The sequence below is a fragment of the Siphateles boraxobius genome, unplaced genomic scaffold (assembly GCF_051911475.1).
Source record: "Siphateles boraxobius isolate OS27281-9 unplaced genomic scaffold, OSU_SipBor_1 1, whole genome shotgun sequence".
NCBI classification, from domain to species: domain Eukaryota; kingdom Metazoa; phylum Chordata; class Actinopteri; order Cypriniformes; family Leuciscidae; genus Siphateles; species Siphateles boraxobius.
The window spans coordinates 18,728,314-18,755,697 of NW_027508699.1; the positions used below are offsets into that span (position 1 = coordinate 18,728,314).

General features: G+C 37.6%; 4 protein-coding genes across 7 annotated transcripts in view; 2 read left to right on the forward strand and 2 right to left on the reverse strand.

Moving 5' to 3' along the window:
* Nucleotides 1-21,317, reverse strand: part of fbxl7 (F-box and leucine-rich repeat protein 7) — a 40,742-nt gene extending 19,425 nt beyond the window's left edge. Inside the window, exons 1-3 of one of the 3 annotated variants that reach the window (XM_077226726.1) lie at nt 15,024-15,225; nt 14,755-14,857; nt 11,674-11,763 (exon numbers count right to left, since the gene is read on the reverse strand). In XM_077226726.1, the coding sequence (XP_077082841.1) occupies nt 11,674-11,763; nt 14,755-14,791 (127 nt within the window). In that variant the 5' untranslated portion in view covers nt 14,792-14,857; nt 15,024-15,225. Of the gene's footprint in view, nt 1-11,673; nt 11,764-14,754; nt 14,858-15,023; nt 15,226-20,286; nt 20,345-21,033 lie in introns of those variants that run through there. The other 2 variants (XM_077226717.1, XM_077226736.1) reach the window with 2 other exon arrangements.
* On the forward strand, nt 16,037-18,539 carry cunh7orf25 (chromosome unknown C7orf25 homolog). 2 transcript variants are annotated; one of them, XM_077226700.1, is made up of 2 exons: nt 16,037-16,130; nt 16,603-18,539. In XM_077226700.1, exon 2 carries the CDS (start codon nt 16,621-16,623, stop codon nt 17,944-17,946), a length of 1,326 nt encoding a protein of 441 aa, XP_077082815.1. In that variant the 5' UTR covers nt 16,037-16,130; nt 16,603-16,620; the 3' UTR covers nt 17,947-18,539. The 2 variants fall into 2 exon arrangements, with proteins under 2 accessions (XP_077082815.1, XP_077082823.1); XM_077226708.1 differs by having other exon boundaries at nt 16,055-16,179.
* Nucleotides 19,474-25,238, forward strand: ralab (v-ral simian leukemia viral oncogene homolog Ab (ras related)). The gene is made up of 6 exons (XM_077226750.1): nt 19,474-19,643; nt 19,722-19,876; nt 22,335-22,527; nt 22,606-22,814; nt 22,890-23,064; nt 23,468-25,238. Exons 3-6 carry the CDS (start codon nt 22,426-22,428, stop codon nt 23,588-23,590), a joined length of 609 nt encoding a protein of 202 aa, XP_077082865.1. The 5' UTR covers nt 19,474-19,643; nt 19,722-19,876; nt 22,335-22,425; the 3' UTR covers nt 23,591-25,238.
* Nucleotides 25,212-27,359, reverse strand: mplkip (M-phase specific PLK1 interacting protein). The gene is made up of 2 exons (XM_077226763.1): nt 26,873-27,359; nt 25,212-26,652 (listed from the first exon to the last, which is right to left on the reverse strand). The coding sequence occupies exons 1-2, from the start codon at nt 27,206-27,208 to the stop codon at nt 26,455-26,457; spliced, it is 534 nt and encodes a 177-aa protein (XP_077082878.1). The 5' UTR covers nt 27,209-27,359; the 3' UTR covers nt 25,212-26,454.
* Nucleotides 27,360-27,384: the final 25 nt, after the last annotated feature.

Here is a 27,384-nt window from a genome sequence, read left to right on the forward strand (position 1 = left end):
TGGAACTGTAATCCAGTCAAGACCTGCCTGGAACTACTTTAGCCGTGCATTTCCATGAAAATAATTGCACACCTTTGAACGTCAACCAATCAGAATCAAGCATTCAACAGCCCTGTAGTATAATACATTTGAACCACTGTTTTCTAAGTTCATCGGGGCCATAGCAAGGCCAGGAGAAGGGTTTTTGAAATTGGGGTGGAAAAAACAGCATCTCTTTGACATGGCATGGCAACAAGACATTTTAAATTAGTGACATTGTGACTTCACAAGATCCGGAAGAAATGCGGTGTAATTCCAATGAGCGGTTTGTTGTAGTTCTTGAAAAGTGTTTTGTGTTAAAGTGAACATCTTCCTTTTGAGTGGATCCTTGCTTTTTTTTTATGCTCAAACAGCAACGTTACACTAACAAAAGTTGAAAAAGTAAAAAAGCTTTACTCTTTAAAAGGACCCCTTTAATGCAGGTAGCACTGTAATGATTTGTGTGACGGCTCCAAATTAATGTGGCCTTTTAGAGTTTAAATTCTTTTTTTTTTTTCACGTTCATAACACACAATGGATTTTGCAGGATAATGAAGTCACAAAAACTTGAAGATATATAAGCAGCAAAGCAACATCTCTCTCAGATCTTGTTTTATCCACGCCATTAATCCAGCTCTGGACTCGTAAATCTGACTGGCCTTCTCTTGGAAGAGCCGCAGATGAGTTCAAAAGACTGTTACATCTCTTTCCCACCAGCGCTCAAAGTCTAGATGAGGCGTATTAGTCAGCACACACTTATGAAGGCCATCTTCCGGATGGAACCTCACAAATCCTATCGTGTTGCACCGCATACCTCCTTACCAACGACTTCTCTCCAACACCCACTCCGTGTCATGCCAAAGAAAATTAGTCCAGACCAGGCTGTCCAGAGCTTATAAAACTTGAACTGAAGTCTCACAGAAGAAGTGCAAGCTGAAATGCTCTACTCGGTTTAAATCAGGCACTCAGTACCTCTAGAGCAAAGACAGGAAATCAAAAGCAAAGCGCGACCTAAACTGACCAAGCAACAGCTGTGTGAAACTGTTGGCCACAGACTACCTCAGATGTCTGATTATTATTTTTCATGTCTGTAATGAAAGATCCACTTGATCTGACAGTCACACCCAACTATCGTGCTCAGCTCAGGAAAAAAAGATGCAATAATCCATTTTCGGTGTTCCCACTTCTTTTGGCCAATGAATTTAAGTATTTTCCATAACCTTTTGTAGTCATTCATAAAGAGTGGATAAGGATTTTAGCATTAACTTCTCATTTCCACAAATTGTCCCGGCCATAGAAATGAATAAACACAACAAAAAATCACCTGGAAATAAAATTCCCTGATATTTCCATTATATGCATTAATATTTGTTTAACTGGTCACATTTGTTGCACTCACACTGTAATCTATCTAGTGTATCTATAGTGTACTATTCTGCAGGCTTTTCACAAAATTCATTCTCAGCAGGTAGTAGATTTTGACATAAAGCCCAACTACAAAGTAATAAAGCTGCCTGGCAAGGAAAGCAGAAAAAAGACATGTCACTTTATACCCGTTTTATGCCTCACTCAAATAGCCTTAAAACTTGCCGCTTATTTGAAAATTAAAGTCTAAATCCTTTTTCTTAAATAAAGGAATGCTAATTTATTCTCAAATAACATTCAACTAATTAGATATCAGTTCACTTAAATATTTCCAAAGCGATATATCTATAAAGCGATCAAAAGAGACCTTTTAACCTCTTAACTAGAATCTTGCTCTTTCCATGAACTCCCACAAATCCACTTTTTTATTTATTTAAATGCACACTTGATCTAGCTAAATCAGGAAAGTCTTACAGAAACATCTAATGTAAACATGGAAAAACAAACTCCTCATATTTATATTAGCATTGTGTGCATCAACAGTCCTTCATGAAATAGAAAGATATTATCTGCAGTATCAGCCATTGTGTACCAATATAGGCAACCACATTAAAGAGACGGATGAATATATATGCGAGTATGAGGGTGTGTGTGTGTGACCCCGAGACACCTCTACAGCATGGAAACATATCTCTCACCGTGAACTTCAACTCAACCCGGACGCCTCTCTCTCCAGCACGCTTCAGACCCTGAGATCAGATTTCTGCATGAAAAAAAGACTAAGAGAAACTGCACTTAAACCCCTCTATATCAGAAAGGGACTTTAGGGTGCAAGAGAGCCTTAATAGTTGTTACCACGTGTGATTAAACACCACGTGTTCGTTACTGTGACCATCCCTTTCATGTATCAGGTAGTCTATATACTACCACCTAGAGCTACATAACAAATAGGCTGCGATATTTGTGGCCCACGTGTCACGTCATCATGGTGGCAACCGCAACAGCAATAATCACAAACATGTGGTATGACCATATGCCATGCAATGGTACAACTGTGTCAACAGATTCGGCTGTACCATTTGCACCATCAGTGGCACGATTTAAAACAAAGAGCAGAAAACTAGAAAAGAACATTTCATTAGTAAAGTATAATTAACTGTATCATTAAAAATGATATTTGTACATGGATATGTAATATATAAAACAGTTTTGAGTTCAATTTATTGCAATATATATATATATATATATATATATATATATATATATATATATATATATATACATACATATACATATATAAATGCTGAGAAACTTTGCTTTAAAATAATGTGTGATGGACCTGATATGCACTCAGTAGGGCATTATTCAACACAGCACAAAGTGTTCCTCCATTTGTTTACATATGCTGACTGATATATGAATATGAAGCTAATAAAATGTCTACCACTGACCATTTCCCAACATTGTATAGAACAATTTTCTAATCTAATGAAGACTACTCCTCCTTAGGGGAGTCAGTCTGCACTCCCTTCAATCTCATAGTCAAGGAGAGTGAATTCCACTGGCCTGACGTACGTTTTTACTTTCACAGTCTTTCATACAGGAATTCAAAACTATTTTGAGCTTAGTAAGAGCCTATGTGTAATGTCTAGGGAGAAAAGTATCGACAGCATGGAAATCATAGACCTGGATGACTGTTTCAAACACCAATTTCAAGGTTTGATCTGGGGAATGAAAGATATTCGATGTGATGTATAACATCTGTCATTGCTAATAAGTTAACAAACTGTAAAAAATAAGGGAACTCTACGGTGAAAAATTCAGATGTAAGAGAACTACGTTCCCATCAGCTCATTTAATTAAAAACAGCTGAGCATGCCCTGTTTTGGAATAACCTTGACATATAATTTAAAACAAACTTCTTCTGATAAAAAATCAGCATGGTCTTAGCCAAAATCATGGGTATCATCCAAGTATACTAAGAAGCGTGCAGGCTCGTGAAAAGCTCCTTGGGTCATCTTTAAGAGTCATAGTTTACAGCTCAGGGATTAAAACAGAGAACATATGTTTCTTAAAGATGTAGCTAGCAAGGGGCTAATGATTACTTCCAGCAGGACTAGCAAAGCCTGCTAGGCTAATTACATCTGATAAAATCAATCCAGCTTTTGTCCATGCTCTTGCTTGGCCTGGCTATCAACTTTAAAATAAGAAAGCACACCTTCAACAAAAGATGTTATCAGTCCACAAATTACTACATTTTGGTGCATTTTTGGCAACTTATGATGTAAAACTTAATTTATTACATACAATTAAATTATTGTGTTAGTAACATGGTAGAGTACTGATCAGAAGTTTAAAGCATGTTACTTTGGTATACACTACTGTTCAAACGTTTGGGGTCGGTAAGAATTTTTAAATGTTTAAAAAAAAAATCTGTTATACTCATGAAGGCTGCATTAATTTGTGAATTCTGTGGGGGGAAAACAGGTATATAGTGAAATATTAAGGTAATTTATTCCTGTGATGGCAAATCTGATTTTTCAGCATCATTACTCCAGTCTTCAGTGTCACATGATCCTTCATAAATCATTCTAATATGCTGATTTGCTGTTCAGTCAATATTGAAAACAGTTGAGCTGCTTGATATTTTTGGAGTGTCTACACTAACACTAACTGGTTGGGACAAAATTACTATAGAAACCTATCTTTTAACAGGAGCAGCGTTGTAGAGAGTATGGTGGGTGGTGGTAGATTTTGACTCGATCAACCCAAGTTTGAATCTGAACTCATTCTTCTCCCTTTTCCCAATCGCATATAATATCAGAAAGGCAAATATTTAAGTAAAAATTAAGAAAATAATAGAAAAGTAGAAATAAAGTATCTAACAGGTATTTACTAGTAGGAATAATGTGTTTATCGGGTAGGTGTATAGGGAAGGCTTTACTGTCCCAATAAGGTGGAATGCATTTAATTATTTTGATCAATATAATTATTTATACTCTGTATGTTGTTATTATTCATATGGTTTATAATGTACTACAATAAACTAAGGTTCAAATAGCATCTAAGAACTATTTACTCTGCCTAATATTTTTGTGGATTTTTTTGGAATCTGAAACAGCATTTGTTTGAAATAGGACTTTTTGTATCAATGTAAAAGTCTTTACTGACTTTTCACTTTTGATTTTACTGCACCTTTTGATAGCACAGCACGATTTCGATGAAGCCCCTCCTTCCGAAATACGATATGTACTGTGATTGGTTAGCTGGCCCAGTGTGTTGTGATTGGCACCGCTTAACGCGTGTTCGGGAAATGTCCCGCCCCTTACCATAACCGCGAGTTTCATCTGCTCATATGTAAATATTAAGGATGGCGTCAATTTCAAATAAATTCAAGCCTGATTCAGATTTAAGAATGTTAACAAACAAAAGGATCGTCCAAAAGAAAGTATTTCATGCATGGACTTTGTAAGCATGGATTTCACAGGACGCTTCAGAGTGGTTATTATAATATAATTATATAATTACAAACCATTTAATCATGATATTTGTCGGAAAATATGGTAATGCAAACAGTAATTGATCACAAAACCACAGCCGTACAAAAGCTACTTAGAAACTTAGAAAAGCTACAGTAAACACTACATTAACACTCTAATTAGTTAGTTATCAGGCGAGCGGAGGCAAACAGCTTTGCCCTTTGTTTACATCATAGCAACTATAAAACTTATAATTGTAACTGTTAATAGAAAACAGGACTACAAATAATAAGACACACAAGTTGTGATTGACAAACAACAGTTTGTCCCGACAAAGTGGGAACTTCTCTGTTTCAGGAGAAGCTTTTATTTGTAGCCTGTATTGTACTCTCCTAGGTTCTGGAAGCTGTTCTCCGTAAAATGTTGGGGCTCTAATGTGCAGGAACAGTGTATAAAATCAATTTTAACCACTCTTAAAGCTCCAGTAGGTCACTTTTGTAAACAAATATTTGTTAAAACAGTCATTATGTCCTGACAGTAGAATATGAGACAGATAATCTGTGGAAAAAATCAAGCTCCTCTGGCTCCTCCCTGTGGTCCTATTGCCATTTGGAGAAATACACCGCTCCCGGTCAGAAACAACCAATCAGAGCCAGGAGGAATGTCTTAGCAGTGTCAATCACGCTCGTGTACGCGCTGATCACCCCTCTCTTGCACAGCGCGAGCGCGTACCGTCGTTCGTGACTCTCCTGTTCAAACTCGTTCATCCAAATGAACAAATCTTTTTTCGAGTCATTTCGTTCATTCAACGAACGAAATGACTCGAAAAAAGATTTGTTCATTTAGATGAACGAGTTCGAACAGGATTACGAACGTGCATCACAGAACAGAGCAAGGCGAGCATTTGTGCTTATAAAACTTAAAGTTTTGTATTTATTTTTGAAATGACCGATCGTTTCGCTAGATAAGACCCTTATTCATCGTCTGGTATCGTTTAAAGCCCTTTGAAGCTGCGCTGAAACTGTCATTTGGTCCTCGAAACGTTTGTGTCCTATTGAAGTCCATTATATGGAGAAAAAGCCTGGAATGTTTTCATCAAAAAAATGTATTTCTTTTCGACTGAAGAAAGTCATCTTGGATGACATGGGGGTGAGTAAATTATCAGCAAAATTTTTTTTTAAAGTGAAGTAATCCTTTAACGTTATCTTAGTAGCTATTTATAACTTATAGAAAGAGTGCAACCTTATAAAGTTACATGTTATGTATTGCAAAATACATAATGATTTGAGGACCAACTTTGTAGTCAAAGTATGGGCAGGCCATAGTCAATGTAAAGCATATTGTTGATGTTTCGTCCCTATTAGTGAATGTTCCATAACTGTTTATAATCCGCCGTCATCGGTGGTCCTGTTTACTAGCCTGCGCGTTCACGGCAGGCTCCGCTGTGGAGGGAGGAGCTGTGGAGGGAGGAGCTGTGGGGGAGGAGCTGTGGGGGAGGAGCTGTGGAGGGAGGAGCTGTGGAGGGAGGAGCTGTGGAGGGAGGAGCTGTGGAGGGAGGAGCTGTGGAGGGAGGAGCTGTGGGGGAGGAGCTGTGGGGGAGGAGCTGTGGAGGGAGGAGCTGTGGAGGGAAGAGCTGTGGAGGGAGGAGCTGTGGAGGGAGGAGCTGTGGAGGGAGGAGCTGTGGAGGGAGGAGCTGTGGAGGGAGGAGCTGTGGAGGGAGGAGCTGTGGAGGGAGGAGCTGTGGAGGGAGGAGCTGTGGCTGTGGAGGGAAGAGCTGTGGAGGGAGGAGCTGTGGAGGGAAGAGCTGTGGAGGGAGGGCTGTAGCGTAGCAGAGAGCAAGGGGGTTGGACCTGTAAGTTGTGCTTGTTCAAATTTTCAGGCTAAGTCAACATTTTCTCAAAACTCCCTACTGCAACTTTAAAGGGTAACTAAACACTAAAACAACTTTTTTTTAGTTAATGATCTGTAAGAATGGAGCTTCACAAATGCTGTTCATTGATTCGAGTAAATTTTTTGACATTTGGGTTTAAAGTGTTTTAATTCTACAATATATGGTGTAAAAACATCTGAGTGCAGCCCTCTTCAGGTTGAACGGTGGCTACTGCAGTTGAACTTTCCTATTGGAAGTTGTGGTACCAGCCGATTTTTTGCATATTCTGTTAGAAGGGATTATTTAAATGAGTAACACTGTGACTTCATAAAACCCGGACAAAACGCATTGTAGTCCAAACGAGACTTTCATTGTAGTTCTTGGAAAGTGAATTAAATAAAATATCTATAAGTTAAATAAAATATCTCCCTTTAGTGGCTTTGAGCTTTGTAACCTTGCAGATATTTTTTATGCTCAAACAGCAACATTACACAACAGCTAAAGTTGAAATAATGAAAAAGCATAGGACCCCATTCTGTCCGAATGCAATACGATGTCCAACCTGCCTATCAGCATATGTATTTCCATACCTCTGCGCACCTGCTTGTGCTCGGCGTGTTCCTTAAGGCTCTACAGATCAACACCATCAATGCCGAAATAAACCTGCAGCAGTCAGGTGATACAACAAGAGCTCTGTAAGTTGTTTATGCTCATTATTATTGTAATGTTATGTTCTTTGAGACTAGAGGTAGTTTAACGCCGTCTCTCGTGTCATCTCTTTGCAGACTCTGCAGTGTTTTGGAGGAGGTATGGCTTTGGAGACGCTCTTGAAGGGAGGGATCTCCTCCTTTCAATTAGCTTTCTATTATTATTAATAATAATATGATTGTTGTTGTTGTCATTACTGACCATTATTATGCAACATAGTAATATTACCTGATAGCATTATGCAACCCATGATGGAGTTCAAAAGTTCCTCAGGGTCAAATTGGTACAGGTCAAGTGGTACATTCCAGTCAAAGTAACTGATCTTTAAAAGTGTAAAATTGAACTGCTCTCTGTAACACATTTAATCACACTTGGAATGTTCAGGGGATCAGAGCAGGAGGCATAAACAACAGCTAAAGACCACTGTAAGGCGTGCTGATGCCAAATATCTCATATAAATAGCTTCAGAAAGCTTTTCTTAAATGAAAATACAAAGCAAGCTGACATATGCTTTTACTCTGCAATAAAAACACACCACAGCACAAGCAGCACGGCTCAAACTCATGTGGGGTTATCAGTGAGGAAGTGCTGGTAGGAAAGGGCCGTCTCTCAGAACAATGCTATCTGACAGCTACGAAGCTGCTCTGCCCACTTCTCCTCAGTCAAAAGGCCCCCATGACTGACTTCTAACCGTGGCAAGTTTAGTGCTCTGTTTGATACACCGTAAGGCTAGATGACTCACTATGGAGCAAATGAGTGGCTGAGCTTTTCCATCCCAGGAGTGGTAAACAATGAGGAGCCACACATGCAAATTAAAATGAAATAACTCAGGACACAAAAATGCCTCGCTAGCACTCCGTGCTAATCTAAAAAAGGACTCCCAAGTTTGTCCACAATACATTTCATAAACTGCCCTTGTAAAATGCAAGCATGTGGAGACTAAATGACCACCCACAATTCATGTGGGTTTAGTTTCAAGCTTTGAATAAATTGAGAGTTTGCTCATTTGGTTTGGTTTGGTCATTTTACTCTAAATTGTAACTCTAAATTCCTATAAGCTGTATATATGTCACATTCAATATGACATTGAAGGTGAAGTGTGTAATTTTTCTGATGCTAAAATACTTTCTCCTCTCCAAGTATAATATTGTGCCCTGTTTGTTTGAGTGATTCAAAATGTCAAGTTCTGGCTCAACCAATGATGTGAGTAACATTTACTAAGCTTATAAACATAAATACTACTTTTAAACTGATAGTTCACACTCAAAAATTACATTTCTATCATAAATGTCTCACCCCAAATTCATTCCAAACACATAAGAAGAAATTTTGAGTAAAAAAGTAAAGTATTTTGAGTCTCAGTCTTATGTCCATACAATTAAAGTCAACTGAATACAATGCTGTTTTGGAGCACATTGACTTATATTATAATTATATGGACAAAACCAGAATATTTTCTTTTGTGTTCTGCAGAAGAAAGTCATACATGAGTATGGACAGAATTAAAAAAATTTGGGTGAACTATCCCTTTTACACCTCTGCTGGTCGCAAGACCAAATTGTAGGCAGAAAGAGAGACAATGGCTTAGTCTATACTGAGCAGAGGCTACAACATCTTCCCATTCACAGTGTTTGAGGCGGAGTTGGTGTAAATCAAAGCCGCAGAGGCAGTCATTGGAAGAACCGCTCTGACATTACTGTGGACAGGCTGAGGAGAGACGAGATCTGCTCTCACTGAGGGCTGGATATACTGCAGGCCGCAACCACACACACACACCACAGGTTGGCTCTGAGGATGCCCTAGCTCCCTGGAGAATAACCTTCCACACCGCACATGCTCTCCACCCCCTTCATGTCTACTTCATGCCCCCCCCCCCCCCCCCCCGCCACCCACCATGCCACCCCACCCCGCCCACCCCCCCGCTGTTATGATGTATTATTTCCTATAGAAACAGGACGTTTTGGACAGGAAACTTCTATTTCTGGCTATTGCTTATGAAGTTGATTTGCTACTTGTTAGTTGTTTGCAGGAGGTACTGGGGGAGGAATTCACATCTGATTGGACAATAATCTGCGCAGTGCAGGATGAGTCATCAATAACTTTGGTTCATCCTAAATGAGAGAGACTGTAAATTTTAATTGTTTATTTTTGATAATGGTTCATTTAACTTTAAAAAGCATACACTACCTTTAAAATTTGGGGGTGTTATAGGATTTTATTTGTTTTTAAATAAAAAAAACACAGTAAAAACAGTAATATTGTGAAATATTTTAAATAATATTATTTCAATTATATTCAATTCAAATCTTCAATTTAAAATAACTGTTTTCCAATTTAATATATTTTAAACTGTAATTTATTCCTGTGATGACAAAGCTGAATTTTCAGCATCATTACTCCAGTCTTCAGTGTCACATGATCCTAGAGAAATCATTAAGAATATGCTGATAAGCTCTTTAATGAATAGAAAGTTAAAAAGAACAGCATTGATTTTAAAACTTAGTAATTTGTAACACTTCAAACTTTTTAACGGTAGTGTACATACAGTGGTTAAAGTGGGATTTGGTAGGTGGGGAAACTCTCAAATTTTGTGTAGGTGCAACAGGGAAAAATGACTCACCGTGGGACAACATATTGAGTATCGTGGTATAGCAATACTTTTTGGGACAAGAGTGTCACTGTGGCACCACATATCACAATACTTTTTTACTTGATATTTTAATGGTTTAATTTTGGTCCATCAACACTGGGGCAAAAATTGAGCCCTGGCATTGTAGCCACATCAGCCCACATTACCCCCCACCCCCCACAGCCATGTGCATTTAAATGTGAGGTAGTTAGTGGGGTTTGGGGGCATGCTCCCCCGAGAAAATTTTGATTTCTCTGACCTACATATGTGCAATTTAAGACTTTTGAAGGCCAACAAAATGGATAATAAATAGCTTTAAAACCATGTCAGTGTGCATTAGATTAATTGTCAATACCTGCTCTCTCATCTTAATCTTTCTTTTTCTCTCAGTCTCCTTATCCTGCCGTATTTCTTCCCCTCCTAAAGCTGAACTTTGACTGATAGTCTTTTCATTTTTGTCTGTGTCAGTGAAGAAAGTAAACAGGCTCAACTGATGAGTTTTATGAATCATTTTTTTTAGATAAGTTAATTTATTTGAGGCTACCAGATCAGCATTGCCAATAGGAACCTTCTACAAGCTTTGGAATTTGAAAAGTAATTTTAAATAATACAAAAATGATAGGCCACGTTTAACGCAGTTGGTGGAATTGGCAGACGTTCCCTTAGGCATGCGTTGTGGAAACGCGTCAAAGCATTCTCAGGTATAAATATGCAGCATTAATGCACGGTGATTTTGAACGAATATTTAATGTCGATAATGGTTACATAATGTTAAAACTAATTCTCCTATTGATATCTTTGTAAGACTGCCGACCCTATAGAATAGTGGCAAGGGAAAACAATGTCCGGCGAAATATCAAACATTAAACTAACTTTACCGCACTCAACCACCGTGAGTGCATTTCACGCATTTATAATCACTCCCGTTCAGCGGGGAGGAAGGGAGGTTGGTCGGCCAGTCGGTCCATCTCGGGACCAGCGAGATTCGTTGAGATTAATGAATTTATTTATTTAATCATTTATCTGAGGTGCCGGACCGGTCCGGCCCACTTTAACCCCTGTTTATATATGACCTCAAATATATAACTAAAAGCCATAACACACACATTTTTTTTCTTTAAGTGTTTGTTGAAATTCTCATTCATTTATTCTGGGTATGGTTTATTAGAGCAAAATCTGTGTTCTAATTAACCACACCCAGACTAAATAAACAAATATCACATTATTTCTAATTAGTCACCTTGAGAAAGCTTTACAATAAAACAGCCTCTAAAGCCAGCTTCACAATTTCCCCAGGATTTGTCATTTTATTTTCATCCACATTGACACGGTTCACCCAAACACTTCCACTGGGTATTCAAGGCACACTCTTAACAACACCATGGATTTGGACCAGATTTGGAGACTAGATTGTGAAAAAAGAGAAAAAGAATGAAAATGAAACCCTGTTCTCCGCAGTGTTTGTGATGGCCAGTTTATTTTTAAGTTTTCATAGCTTTAAAAAAAGGTTCCACCAAAAATAATCAACAAGTCAAAAGGAACAAAACAAGAAAAAAAACAATAGGCTAGCTACTAGTGATGGTTAATGAGGACCATATGCCTACCTTCACTGGTAGCTGCATTCTTTGGAGCTTTGGTTGATGTCTGATCCGTACTTGAACTCAGGTCGGAGGAAATACTGGAACTGCCTTTCCCTAAAATCACAAAGAACACCCCAGGACACATCAGGACACCCAGAGAAACAACACAAATTGAGAATACACATAATAGCCTTAAAAAGCAGAAGCAATAGCAAGATAAAAAAATACAAAGAGACATGAAATCATCAAAACTGCATCATATATTCATCACATCTGTTCATATATGATGCTATACACAATACAAAAAAAGGCAATCAAAACATAATTTATATGCCGAGAGTGCACGAATAAAAAAATGACTGTGTAATGGTTGAAAGAGATTAAGGCAACAGAATTCACCAAATCGTACGATAAATGCCAGGCATTCTTTTTCTGTCCATCACAAACTTAGAATAACAAACCATGCCTCCCACAGATTCTCCCCAATGGCAGGGACACAAAAAAACCTGAAAGTTTAAGCTCTTTTACAAACTACATTTCAGAAAGACGTGCCCAAAAAAACAAGCTGAAGTGCCATTCATTTGAGTTCATCATATAAAAACACTAAATATTAAATAAAGATGATCAAAGCTACTAGAAAGCTATGAAAAACAAGCCAAAACAACTTTTTTATGGTGATCAAGAAGTTTTTTGGAACGCTAAATGAAAAGCCTTTTGTTTTACAAGTCTCTGAAAAGTTAATTCCAAATTAGGAAAGAGTCAAGACACAATAGCCAACCTAAGCCTCATGTTTCTTACAATTCGCATTGATTTGAGGAACAAATGTATTTCTGTTTTTTGGATAACAGTAAACCTAAAACAACATGCCCTGGTGTGAATGTTTCCTAAACACTCCTGTTTGTGTCAATAGCACTTCAGAGCATCAGGTCACATATGAGGCATGTTTACAGGCTCGATGAGAACGCAAACACAACTTGAGTTCACATAAGCTTTTATTTTACCCTAAATGGTCTAACTGATGGAGCTTCCACATGCTGAGCAAAAAAAAATGTGTTTTGCTCAGTAAACAAACCTGTTTTTCACTAAATAGTCTCCCAGTGATATCACTAAAGACATTTCAGGCCAGGTTTTTTTTTTAATGATCAGTGAAATCAGTGAACCCAAGTGGAATCCGATTCAACGTCTGATCACATCACAAGCATTGTTTATTGTTCATTGTCTCTGAAGAATGTGCTTCACTGCTGATGAGATTAATTGACTTGAACATTACATTAATGGAATTCCACAAAGCTACTGGCATAGATCTCAACCATACATTTCACATGAAAATCACAAAAAGAAGCAAGCACCTTTTATGATTATGGAGAAAACAATGAATGCAGGCCTATGAGGAGCAAGGTATTTACAAAAGAAATAGTGTGCAGTATTACTGTTTTTTTATATGCAATAAGGTACAAATATTTGATTGTACATTGTTCTAAAGTTTACAGTGCCAAAATTACATAAAAGCCTTAAACCGACCAAAATAAAGCACTCTTCATCTGTGACTGAACACAGAAAAAAATTGCTAAAATCTTTTAGCATCCATAAGAAATTCAAAACAAAGTGGAATTATAAGTTTTGACATTATAATTTTCGAATTACAGGTTCATATAGTTGTCAAATTAAACATGAACAAACATTTGCTTTAATGCATCCATGATGTACTGAAGGCTCATAGTGTACTGTCTGTTTGTAAAACAAATAATGGGGAAAATGGTGGTACTCTGTAAAAACATCTCATAACTGACAGTAGAATAAACAATAGCAAGTATTTTAATGTATTTAAGCCACTTAAATGCCACTTTACAGGGAAAAGTGCAATTTGTTGGCTTACAAACTGCAGTTTTAGTGCATTAGAATGGAACATATTATGTTCAATGACATCAAGGGAGGTCCTAAGTAGAAATAACTTATCTAATCAGTAATAACTGATCTAATCAGTAGATAACATCAACCTTGAAAGGACCTCTACATCAAAATATGGTGATATGTGAAATATGCAAATTGAAGAGCTGCATGTGGGAAGTTCTAGGTTTTCTCACTGCATGCCAATCTTGAGGGCCAAACCTTGACCTTCCAGAGAAATCTGCTGTGCTTTAAAAACCCACAAGTCTCTCACACTGCCAAGAACTCACTCTTTAAGAGCAAGATCTTTGGCAGGAATGCGTATGGTTATTAGGACATGATCAGTGGCAACCTTCGGCATTCACATTTGAATGGAGAGTCTCTGCCCTGGCCTATGTTTGGAGAAAGAGATTAGCCCACAATCTAAGATGATAGAATGTTTTAGGACATGATTCCCACCTTTTTAAAGTACACACATCCGTTGATGGTTATTTTAGTAAAAAAATTAAATAAATAAAAAACAGTCAGCTTGAATTGTGCACTCTGATGTTGGCATAAATTAATTTCTTATTAGCTACAAACAAAAACATCTTAAGTTCTCATAAAGCTGATTCGGGCACCATGCTTGCTTTTTTTTTTTAGTCAATTGTTGTTGTTGTGTGTGTGTGTCTGTGATAAAAGGTAAACAGAGGAGAATAGCAGTCCTTTAATGTGCGTTTACATTTAAGCAGGCATATAAGCAGACATATAAAGCAAGTTGGAAGAAAAGTAAATACATATAAATTATAAATTTATATAATTATAGGAAGATTTGCTGAAGTCTGAATACCAAAATTCTGAAATACTAAAAACAATTAAGTGTTATGAAACAATTAACAATGTCACATTAATAAATGTAAAAAAAAATTGCTTAATTCTCATGTATGGATCCAATATTCAGCCTACCAAAATGCAGTTCATAGAGAAATTGGAGAATTATAACTATATACATATACATACATATTTTGGACAAACGCCAGAAACACCAGAAAGACCTTTCAAATGTATCAAAAGCTCATGCTATGACAGAAAATGATATGATTGCTACAAGGTTGCTGTTGCCCACAAAGAATAATGGGGAATAGTGACGTTGACACAACTATGGCTGCTGTACACCGAGATTTAACAGTGGAAAAGGAGCATTGTGGCTGGCTGTGAGAGTTTGATTCTGGCACTCACCTTCACTCCCGCTCTGTTTCCCATTGTTCGCACCCATCCTGTGGAATGCATAATCTACAGTCTGCGCTCCGGAAAAGTATCCATAAGCGTAAAACACGTACGGCTAAAGAAAAAATGTCATGCAAATCCGTCAAAGACTGCTTTCAAATGCAGTTCGGTCCTGTAATGCAACTAGAGTAGAAATAACGGTAAAAGTCAGAGGCACTATTATGCAATCGGTTAAAACCTAGCGCAGCTCCACAAACGACAGTTTAAAAACGGTATATTACTTCAGATACAATGTTGGCTATGCATTTTCTTCATGTTAAAAGCTCTTCGTCTCCAGACAGCGCGTAGTCATCCAAAGGAGAGACTGGAAACCAGATACTTGTTGCGTCAGGAGCACGCATACGCTCGTGCAGAATCTGTAACCATGAGTTCACTCTATGCATGCATGCAAGCGAGCGAGCGCGACTCACTTTGACTTAATATCCTCCCTCTTTCCTGTACAGTAACAGTATTTTTTTCGATTTCACATCGAACTATAAATAGTAACTAGACAAGAGAAGTTTATATAATATATATATATATATATATATATATATATATATATATATATATATATATATATATATATATATATATATATATATAGTGATTTTTAAGAATCATAAATGGTAGGCTACATATAATAATAAAAAATACATTCCAAAAGTGTCTAGTTTTATATTCAATCAAGTCTTATTCCTGTGCTATAAGGCTATAGTTGTGATAAGTAAATATATACTGTAATATTGATCGTATACCCATTTCAGTTTTACTAGTAACATTTTTCTCTAGTAGGCCTACTTCTTATCCTACCAAGACGATAGGTGCTAGATAAACCATTTTAATAATTTATTTGAAACAGCATTAATGTGCATCTAAATTGTTTCTTATAACATGTAAACTTAGTAGCAAGATTTTTATTTAACTTTAATAGAAGCAAAAAAAAAAAGGAAAATAAAATGTAGCCTATAAGAGACTGAAAAAAATGAACTGATTTGCTTCTATTTAAAAAAGAATACTAGTAACATAAAAACAGGTACTATTTATTCTAAAGGAATTAATGTTTGCCCTAATGGTAACGTTTATATAAAATGTATAATGAATGTACTCGAATGTGTGAAGAAAATCGTCAGTGTGTGCAAAATAGACTAATAAAGGCGGACTTGTATATAATGCAAAATGTCATCAAAATATAAAATTACAAATTCATGCAATTCATAACCTCCAAGCTAGGTGGCAACACAAACTCACTAACATTATGGCAGCGCTGCTTGCGTCTTCTTCGTGGTTGAAAAAGCATCAGGCAAAAAAACAGAAGAGACCGAACTTGACTTGAACCTGTACATGCTGTAAGTGTATATCAGTTTCCAGATAACTTCGCTTTTCTTCAGCTAAACGGTCAGTTGTTATTCTTCTCTTATTAAACGCAAACAGGAGAAAGTGTGACTGGTACGAATTATTCGTTTTTCTAGCACTTCTTTAGTGCTCATACAAGTATGCTAATATTGCTGTATCCTGCTTTTGCAGATATTAATGGTTTATATAAAAAACGAAATTGCTTTGGGAGATTACCTGGAAGATCTTGTGTATTACCCTGCCATTTTTTCTAAATCATACAAAAATCTAGAAAATTATACATGACTTAATTCTAAATATTCTAGTAAAAGTAAATTCTCTCTCTCTCTCTCTCTCTCTCTCTCTCTTTCTCTGTGTGTGTGTGTGTGTGTATATATATATATATATATATATATATATATATACATACACGAGTCTTGCAGCTCTGTGGCCATTATTTAAACCTTTTTCATTCTCATTTTGTAGGAATAATGTTTAACAGTAATGGCTACTTACAACACGCTGCAGGACAGGATCAGAGTAGCCAAGGAGCTGCTTGAGCAAGTAGACAAGATTTGCAGTCGACAAGGCCGTGAGGTCGAGGGACGTGCTAAACTCTGCAGTAAGCTCCGAGCTGAGCTCAAGTTCCTACAGAAGGTGGAGGCCGGCAAGGTTGTGATCAAGGAGTCTCACCTGCAAAGTACCAATCTCACTCATCTAAGGGCCATCGTTGAGTCAGCCGAGAATCTAGAAAATGTGTTGAGCGTCCTGCACGTTTTCACCTATGAGGGACCTGATGGACAGAAGCAGACGTTGGTAGTCGACGTGGTGGCAAACGGAGGACACACTTGGGTGAAAGCCATCGGGCGCAAGGCGGAGGCACTACACAACATCTGGCAAGGCCGCGGCCAGTATGGGGATAAAAGCGTGATCCGGCAAGCTGAAGATTTCCTTGAGGCCAGTCAGCAGCAGCCTGTGCAGTACAGCAACCCTCACATTATATTTGCCTTCTACAATGGGGTATCCAGCCCTATGGCAGACAAGCTCAAAGAGATGGGCATATCTGTGAGAGGTGACATTGTTGCTGTTAATACAATGCTCGAAGGTGGAGAGGATGAGGAAGAGGAGGAGGAAGATGACAGTGAAGACAAACATGGTGGCGTGGAAGAGGGCCAGGAGGGAGAAAATGATTTTTTGGTTGAGGAAGAAGAGGATGCTGATGACGACGATGACGACAGTGACGATACAGACCTCATGCACACCCGTGTTGACCGAGACACCATTGTGGCCAGCCTTGCCTTTCCTACTGAGGTGAAGGTAGATGTGTGCAACAGGGTGAACCTTGACATCACCACTCTGATAACTTACGTGTCCTCCCTCAGCCACGGCAACTGTAACTTTACTTTTAAAGAGGTGGTGCTGACAGAGCAGGCCGCACAGGAACGGCAAGAGAAGGTCCTGCCCCGGCTGGAGGAGTTCATGAAGGGAAAAGAGCTGTTTGCTTGTCATTCTGCAGTTGAAGATTTCCGCGTGATCTTGGATACGTTAGGAGGCCCGGGCGAAAAATCCCGAGCTGAGGAGCTGCTAGCCAGACTCAAAGTGGTTCCGGACCAGCCGTCTGAGCGAACCAACCGCTTGGTTGCGAGCTCAAAAGTGAACCGTAGATCGCTGATGATCTTTGGGACGGGGGACACGTTGCGGGCCATCACTATGACTGCGAATAGCGGATTCGTTCGCGCTGCTGCTAACCAGGGTGTGCGATACAGCGTGTTCATCCACCAACCTCGCGCACTCACTGAGGGGAAAGAATGGAGAGCAACTCCACTATGACTCAAGGGCTGATAAAGTAATAACATGTCAGCAATTAAGAAGGTTATTGCGTAAGATATGGGGAGATTTATAGTGTATAAGAGATGGTTAGAGTAATATATCATGTTTAAAACCAGACATTTGTAAGAGAGCCACTACTGTATGCTTGCAAATAAATTGCACGGCTGACGCAGACACTCAGCAATGTTTCTGTGGCTCTTTATGTAAACTCAGTGAGCTCAGTGCCTCCCTTGAAGGCTGCATTTCAGTGCAAAGCCAGCAGAGATGTCAAATTAACCAAATGTATGAATAAATCATAGCTTATAGTGTCAAAAACAGTTTAAACAAAGGCATATACTTTCATTTCAGAGCTCTTGACTAAATGCCTTGGGTGTTTTTCTTTTCAATTTCTTTTCACGCACCTGATATTTCTGATTTAATCTTGACACATACATTTTCATAAGAGTACAGAATAAACACTCTTCAGTTGGCTTTACCTCATGAAGAATAATATATCTCTGTGATTGATTGAAGCCAAGTCATGTTGTGGTTTAACTGTAAAATGATACAAAGTATTTCTATTGCAAATAAATCCTATTCTTTTGATCTTTCAATTCATCATAGATCCCTGAAAGAAAATATTAAGCAGCACAAGTTTTCAACTGTGATGATGTTTCTTAAAATGTTTCTTGAGCAGCAAATCGAAATATTAGAATGATTTCTAAAGGATCATGTGACACTGAAGACTGGAGTAATGATGCTGAAAATGTCAGCTTGGACATCACAGGAATTACATTTTAAAATATAAAACTATTTCACAATATTACTGATCTTATATTTTTGAATAAAAAATGCAGCCAGGGTGAGCATTAAAGACTTTTACATTAAAGAGTTTTATAAATATTAAAACAAGGGTTTTTTGTTTTGTTTTTTAAACAGCACGTTCCAAGAAGAAGAAAAAAAACGGTTTCATTATATGAAACAATATTGTTCAAAAAGGGTGGGACACTTTCTGGTTGTCAAACTTTGTGATCCATGCTTACCGTTGATATGAACTACACTGGTGGTTATTCTGCTAGCTCAGATACCTGTGTACTCGAGGGGAACTGGCTTCATACATCCATGAAAAATGACCTTGAGACCAACTGATTAAAAATAATTGAAAAAGTGCCTTAGAAAAGTGAAGTTAGCCCAAGCATTATTTAATTAGCAGATGCCACTTGCATTTAATGCAATGGAATTCAGATTGAGATAAATGTTTTAGTATTTAAAAAATAACTCTTTCTAATTCTTAATTCATTATGTTACTTATGATTCTGAGAGGAACTAGAAAGTTAATTACCCCACAGCTCACCATCACCATGGCCTTATGAAAGAGATCTATTTAGAATCTGAATGTTTAAATGCCAATTTACGGTTAGAATTTTTTATTTTTTTGTTGAACTACTATAATAATAATAATCATCCATTAATTAAAGGCTAGCTTTGCCTATTAAAATTACGCTATTTCTGGCAGTGATGTACAGTTTAATCAGGACACCTCTAGGTGGACAATTATTGTGATGACAAAATATAACATGCTAGTTTGCGGCTCTACTGTACAGTCGATACTGTAGTAGACCTATAATCGATAAGACAATGGCATTGCAAAAAGTTTAAAGGTAAAAGAAACAAGGCTAAAATTGTTTTGTTTTAAGAAGTAAAGCTATGACGGAGACGTAAGTTAAACCCATCGAGTTATGTGGCGTACATTCAGGTCTTAGCATATGAGCACTTTTTTTCTTGTTGTAATTCAGAATTAACCTGGTAGTCAGTGTGAATAAGACCAAGCCCAGCCAGCCGAGGCTGACAGCAGTGCTGCTCCCTTCTGAGTCATGCACTGAAGCATAACAAATCTGCCCGCAGCAGCAAAGCTAACAAGACTTCAAACTCGCGAGCTCATGCTCATTTGGTAAGTATCTGATTTATACACACCTTCCTACAACTTTTATTGTAAGAAATACCGCCATTCGTTTAATTTGTTAGATGGCTTAATAGATCACCACGTACTAACGCAGTAGTAGTGTTCCTTATTAACGTTAGCTGTGGACTGCTAAAACGAAATCCCCTCTTAAACACGGAAGTGGCATTTAGCGCGCTGTCAGTATTTAAATATAACAGGAAAATCACTTGTGATTTTACTTCCAAGAGCTCGCGAACTACTGCAGCCCATCGTGCGTGTCATTTCGAAATGATTAAGTTAAGTTAGCTAGCTAGCTCAGCAGCAGGCATTAGCTCTACCAATGAGCACTTTTCTGAATCAATGTTGTCGTTATTCCCTTTTTGAATGATGGGACACAGCAGGCCATTATATTCAGTCACTTGTGGCTATTGAGTGAATTAAGTCCATTCAAGCGAGTCTTGTTTTCCTGTAAACGACTGTAAGCGGAACAGGTGTCAAATATCACGTGCTTTCATTGTAAGTCGTTATTTAATTGTTGAGGAATGTATCACGACCCTATAAATATTTTTTAATTGTCAGAAATAGGTCCCCGTACCCTGATCCCGGTATGAACTGTGATTTTAAAAGTACAGTTTCTACAGAACTGTTAGTATTGCACCAAATGAAGCAGGTGATATGATGTAGCCATCGTAAATTATATTTACTTTTACATTATTGTAGTGAATCTCCCAAAATGAAATGCTTGTAGAGTGTAGAGACAACTCGTTCTAGTTTTGAAATGATACTGCTGCTACAGGTGAAGGCCGTTATTTGAGAACGTGTATAGCTATTCTTATCATAGGCAGTTTACACTTTCAGTGTGCTAAAATTGTACCTTTTGGGGTAAAACAGCTTTTCACTGGGGCAGTAACCTGAAGAGGGGAACTTTGCCTTATTTACCCCCTAAAAGGTGGATATCAATGCCTCAGAGTAGTATGGTAATTTAACATCTATCTGTATATCTGCCCATACTGTAAGCTCACAAGTAAAAAAAATATGACAGAAAATGTTAATTTTGAATCAAAGGATATCTTTTGATAAGGCACTCGTTTCATCTGACAATGCTGCCTGTATGAATTAACAGAAGGCCCTTTCATATATAACACTGTATTGAAATATTCACCGACCTGTAGTCTTTGGTCCAGAAATATTTACTGCTGTATTGCCAGTCCTTAAATTGCAACCTGGTAACATTCTCATCTGTTATTCAAATGAACCAGTGCCACAAACAAAAGCCTACTGAGGCACCTTTATAGGAATGTGATGCCCCAGTAGTCAAGTGCACTGCTCATTTGAATTTTTCATTATTTCCCCCCCTGACTCTTTGCACCAACTATGTGGGGTCAATCTTGTAAAAGCAATCAACTGTACTGCATGCATCATGTAGTTTACCATTAGCCACACCCTCTCCATGTACACTACATGTGTAAACTGAGTAAACCTTAAATAGATGATGTAGTTAGCAGTCTGCACTTGAGTCAATAGTTGTAATCCTATATTATTGTCTAGTAACTCCACCCATGATTTCAGGTTTTTACATACTTATTAAATATATAATTTTGCACTTGAGTCAATAGTTGTAATCCTATATTATTGTCTAGTAACTCCACCCATGATTTCAGGTTTTTACATACTTATTAAATATATAATTTTATAAAATTTTAAAAAATAATAATATTTTATAATTATTACATACTATCAGACACCTATGGCCAACAGTCTCACAATCTGGACAGTTGGTTTATCTCTCAGTGTTTTTAAAGTTAAAATTGGATTTTCTTGGCTACATGGAAGCCAATTGATTCCACATGGATGTACATTTGTTAAGAATATTTAGAGTGATGGTTCACCTAAAAACAAAAATGCTGTCATCATTTGCTCACCTTTTATGAATTTTATATTCTGTAAACAATTTAAAATATATTTTGAGAAATTTTTGTTCATACAATGGGAGTCGATGTTCACCAAAACTGTTTGGTTATCAACATTAATACCAAAATATCTTTTTATGTTATACAGTAATACAGGTTCGGAACAACATAAGGGTACATAAATGATGACAGGATTTTCATTTGGGTGAACTATCCCTTTTTACTATTGACAGTCCTTTTAGAGAATCTGAGTGAGCAATGATGTCAGTGTCAGTTAGGAAGGGAACCGACAAATGCTATGCTAGCCTTAATGAGAAGCCTCATTGTTTAGCATTTTCTCAGAGGATGGAAAAGAAAGTATGCCTGTGTTTTCATCAGTACAGGGAGGGTCAGAAAGTTGATTATTCATAAAATCAGCCCAATCATGTTTAACTGACATGAAAGGGTGCACATATTATTATTAACGAATGTCGTAATTGCTCCTGAACGAGTAAAATACCAGTCCTGCATTGTTAAAAGTTTCACAAGCTTTAACATCTGCTGTGTTCTTCTCAAAGACCTTCTTTCTAGGGTTCCCTTAATACCCATCTACCTCTGACTTTTCACTACTTCATCTCTGCACTTCCACCTGTCTCATTGCTTAAAGCCATGGCTGCTAACAGGAATGCTTTGGCCCTTCACAAAGTGATAATGGTGGGCAGTGGCGGCGTGGGCAAGTCAGCACTAACACTGCAATTCATGTATGATGAGGTAAGACTTAATATTTTGGAATTTCACTGTGTAAATTGATGTTACCCATAAAGTATAATTTTGCTGGTCTCTTTCAAGTTTGTGGAAGACTATGAGCCCACTAAAGCTGACAGCTACAGAAAAAAGGTGGTTCTGGATGGAGAGGAGGTCCAAATCGACATCCTCGACACGGCAGGACAGGAGGACTACGCTGCCATTCGGGACAACTACTTCCGCAGCGGAGAGGGATTTCTTTGTGTGTTCTCCATTACAGAATCTGAATCCTTTGCTGCAACTGCTGATTTCAGGTAGAGAAACGACCTTGAAACTGATGATTAATATAATACTAGTCAAAGTTTACTCATTTTATGTCTAAACTTCAGAGAACAGATTCTTCGGGTGAAGGAGGAGGATAACGTACCTTTCCTGCTGGTGGGAAATAAGTCAGACTTGGAGGACCGACGGCAAGTCGGGGTGGAGGAGGCCAAGGCCAGAGCAGAGCAGTGGGGAGTCAGCTACGTCGAGACTTCTGCCAAAACCCGTGCCAACGTAGATAAGGTAGGCCTGGTTTGACGAACATTACATGTGATCCTTAAAGGGATAGTTCACCCAAAAATGTTATTTGTCATCATTTACTCAGCCCCATGTCATTTTTCAAACCTGTATGACTTTCTTTTTTTCTGTGGAACATAAAAGAAGGTACTTTGAAAGATGTTTAAAATACAAAAACAGCCCCAAATGACTTTCATTGTATAGACAGAAACATTCTTCAAAATATCTTCTTTTGTGGTCCACAGAAGAGAGTCAGTCAGTCATGCAGGTTTGGATGACATGATGACAGAATTTTCATTTTTGAACGGACTATCGCTTTAATAAACAGAATGAATTAGTTTTAGCAGAACTGAAGAGGATTTTTTTCTTCTTCAATGAGACATTCATACAAACTTCATAATCTCTCCAGGTGTTTTTTGATCTCATGCGTGAGATCAGAGCCAGAAAAATGGAAGATGGCAAAGAGAAAAATGGAAAAAAGAAGAGGAAAAGTTTGGCAAAGAGAATTCGAGAAAGATGTTGCATTTTATAACAACCGAGTCACACTAGAATGCTAACATCTCTTCTCTACCCTTCCATTGCTTAAAACAAAAAACAAAAAAAACATCAGGTTTCATCACTCTCCAGTCAACTGCTGGAGATCACCTCTTAAAAAAAACATCTAGTCAACAGTCTGTCTCTGGTTCTTCAGTGGGTATAACTGGACAGAATATTAGATATGTGTTAAAATGACAAATGGTTTCAAAGGTCTGACATATCAGATAAGAACATTTCTCAGCTCAAGCACAGCATAAAAGACTACTATAATGATTTTAACTTGTAACTAGATTCCATTCACTGTAGTTGATTTTAGTTAAGTGTGAGTCCATTGAGTGCTGAACACTAACACTGCTGGGAAAATACTACTACTCCAAGCTATTTGTTACAAAGTTCACGGTGAGTTTTTTGAGGATTTAAACCACCTGTTCTTTTTCAGTTCCTAAAGTAAAGCCTTAATGTTAGAGTATACAAAAGTGGGTGTTAAGCTCAATGCATAAATGCTTTTAGGCACCTACCTAAAAGAAAATTACAGCTATATATATATATTTGCCTATCATAGGCATTGCTAAATACTTCCTAAGACAATGCGCAAATGACTAAAAACAGCTAAATATCAAATAACCTCAAGAATTAATGGAGTTTAAAGCAATTTAATTGGCTCTTTTACCAAAAACTTTTGTTTGAATTCAAACACTGTAAAGTGTAAAAGGCCATACATTTCAGAACATTTGGCACTGTCCTTTATTTCATCTTAATATCCTAAGTGCATCAAACTTGTTTCAAATATGTGATTTAACATAAACTAATCTCTCATGCATAAAATATTTATAGTCAAAAGGGCTTATTCACTCATCCCTGTGTGCATGGCACCAGATTTAGAGGTTTAATTTTCGCTTTTCTATGGGTCCCAAATAACACATGGATTTTGCTATTTAGAAATGAGAGCATCATCTAGCTTGAGTCAACTTTACTGTGAAAACGGGTTGGAATGTTTTATTACACAGACTGAAATGTGTACTTTATTAGAACTTATATGCAATTTAAATTTTCTTGCAACTTTTATCCTGTGTAGTTATATTTTCTATTGTAAATTAAAATTTAAAATTAGAATTTTAGTTATTTTGAGGGCAAGAGCATATGGCGAAATCATACTCGCTCATACTAAAACTAAGAAACTCTAAAAGGGTTGGACATAATCTGCATTTCAGACACTCCTGGTGGCTACTCTGTCTGCAGATTCGAGTAAAAGAAAACAGTCACCCTTTGATGAATGGTTTTGAATAAGCACATCCATGTGTAAATAAATGTGATGTCGACAGTTTATTTCCACATTATTCTGGCTTCTACCAAATATTGTTATTTTGCAGCTAAAACACTTTCTTTTAACTGTCTTTACCTAAATCTATGTGTGCACTGTGGCTTTTGCAAATTTTGTGTTCCCTCAGTTTTATCTGTCATAGTGGGTTAATACCCTACAACAAATCTCTCGACTGGTCTGTTTGTGTGTGGAGTGTTCATGGGGCAATGATGCTGACTTATCAATGGCGGATGCCTCAAGAAACCCTTCATTACTTGTGTAAAAAAAAAAAGTGACTGACTTTGAGTGCTAAATGTTTACAATACAAGACATTTTAATATAAGCCTCTATTGTTTGAGTCTTTCTTATTACTTATACAAGATGAAATGTCTTCATATCATTCTATATTTTGGGTGTCTCTTGGCAAATGCTAAACATGCAGGAATCTAAATAAGGTAAGGCCAAATTGTATGCATTATCAAAATAACTAGCTGACAACCAAGAATAAAAACAGAAAAAAAAACCCAATCTCTAATGTAATATTACAACAGCAATTCTGGTGATACGAATGTTGAATGAAAATGAAAAGCAAACATTTAAGCATACTAAACTTCAAAATGTAAATGTTGTTTCTGTTACATTAATAAAAATCTATTTTGTAGACCTCTAACATGAGTTCATATGGTATATCCTACAGCAAAAAGTGTAATTACTGAATTACAACTTTCAGAGACGTGTAGTAATGTTATGGTGTTTTATCTACATTATCTTTGAAAATCCACAGTAAGATTAACTTTAAAGATATTAAAGATGTTTTTACTAGTAAATAAAGCGTAACAGATTTCCACTTTCAATGTTTTTTTGACAAGGACTGTATTGCATTTCAAATTTTAATTAAATTAGGCTTATATAATTCAACCATGGTCCTTTGTGGGCCATTTATAATGACAATGTCTGTTATCAGATCACTTTTTTTAATATGCAGAAAAGAAAGCCATAGATTTAAAAAAAAAAAAAAAAAGTCACCAAAAATAAAAAGTTTTTTTAAAAAAACAACAGTTCATAGAAAATTAGGTGAGGAGCCAAACCTACAAATACTTGCTCTAACCCGTTCTATTTAACAGCACACAGTCAATACTGAGAGGTAGGTGGATGTGGTGATCAGACATCTCTTTTGTTAGACTGCATTTTGAGCTTGAAGACATATTCCTCTGAATTCAATGAAAGATTTGCAAACTCCATGGGAGTGGGCCAGAGATGGCAAACTACTTTCAATAGGCTGCCAGTTACAAACGCACCCCATTTTTATGATCCTGACGTTGAAGTGCAGATATAAAAGTAAAAGAGAAGGTCTCTTAATACAAGAAAGTACAAATGATTTTAAAAAATGCTGTCGAGTCAGTTTCTCAAGAATTATTGCTGGTGAATCCTGCCTCAGGTCCATGTGTTCGTCTGGCTCCGTTTGACTTTAAAAGTTTAGTGCACTACAGCTGCACTAAATAAAAAGGACTGTTCAGTGACTTTTGCCTCTCACTGAAGTTAGAGAAATGTACTGCGTTTTAATTGTAGTACCTCCCTTGTCTGCTTGTATTGGTTTGTTTGGAGTTGCATTTAGACTTAGTTTGTGTGACTGAGATAGGCTGTAGTTCAGCCCAGGGATCTTGAAGCATTGATGGTTTGTAATACTTTTCCATATCATTTGTCCCTCTCTCCCTGCCATGCGCTGACCCAAATGGTGTGGAAGTCCGTGGTGAACCCTTAAGGAGAAAATTATCATGCAGAAAGACGTTAAAACGACCACATTTAATCAGAGGTTATATTATAGTGTCTTAGCCAACAACAAAATATAAACGCACATAATTCGTAGAAATTAATTCGGATCAGAGCAGCAGAGTGCTGCAAAGAGGCGAAATCACAGCACATAAAACTGTTTAAAAACGAAAATCGCGCATTTGGTCCTGAACACGAGTGAACTACCTGATATCCAGCGTGTCGCCCGGGACTCTCATACGGCGAGCGTCTGAACGGTGCGCCTCGGGGACTGGCGTTCGATCTGCGCGGTGTTTGACCCGGAGACTGACCGTTATAAAATTTCCCACCGCCGCCGCCCCTATTACCACCAAACTCTCTCGGTGGGGTATTCGGAGAACACGGTCCAAATCTCGGTCCAAACGGCGGCGGAGGGCCGGAAAATGCCCACGGAGGCGATGGAAACATGCTCCCTGTCCTGTCGTAACCTGGAGGCGGGCTTCGGAAACCTGCTGCCCGTGGACCCGAGCCCTGGCGGGGATGGCGAAACTGTGGTCTTTGCATCCTGTCGTAGTATTTTCCTACACTGTTTCCTAAACCTTAAAGGACGACTGTATTTATAAACTAAAGCTCCTAAACCTGTTTTTCACTTAGCATAACAATACAGAACGACCCGGAAATTAAGAATGGTCTCTCGACGATTATCATTTGAATACAACATCGCCAATGAAAGACTCGAT

Coding starts and splice junctions, on each gene's coding strand:
- cunh7orf25 (XM_077226700.1), top strand. CDS start 16,621: ATGGCTACTTACAACACGCTGCAGGACAGGATCAGAGTAGCCAAGGAG.
- ralab (XM_077226750.1), top strand. CDS start 22,426: ATGGCTGCTAACAGGAATGCTTTGGCCCTTCACAAAGTGATAATGGTG. Junction 22,528..22,605: donor TGCAATTCATGTATGATGAG/GTAAGACTTAAT, acceptor GTCTCTTTCAAG/TTTGTGGAAGACTATGAGCC. Junction 23,065..23,467: donor CCCGTGCCAACGTAGATAAG/GTAGGCCTGGTT, acceptor TAATCTCTCCAG/GTGTTTTTTGATCTCATGCG.
- mplkip (XM_077226763.1), bottom strand. CDS start 27,208: ATGCAAAGACCACAGTTTCGCCATCCCCGCCAGGGCTCGGGTCCACGG. Junction 26,653..26,872: donor GGCGACACGCTGGATATCAG/GTAGTTCACTCG, acceptor TTTCTCCTTAAG/GGTTCACCACGGACTTCCAC.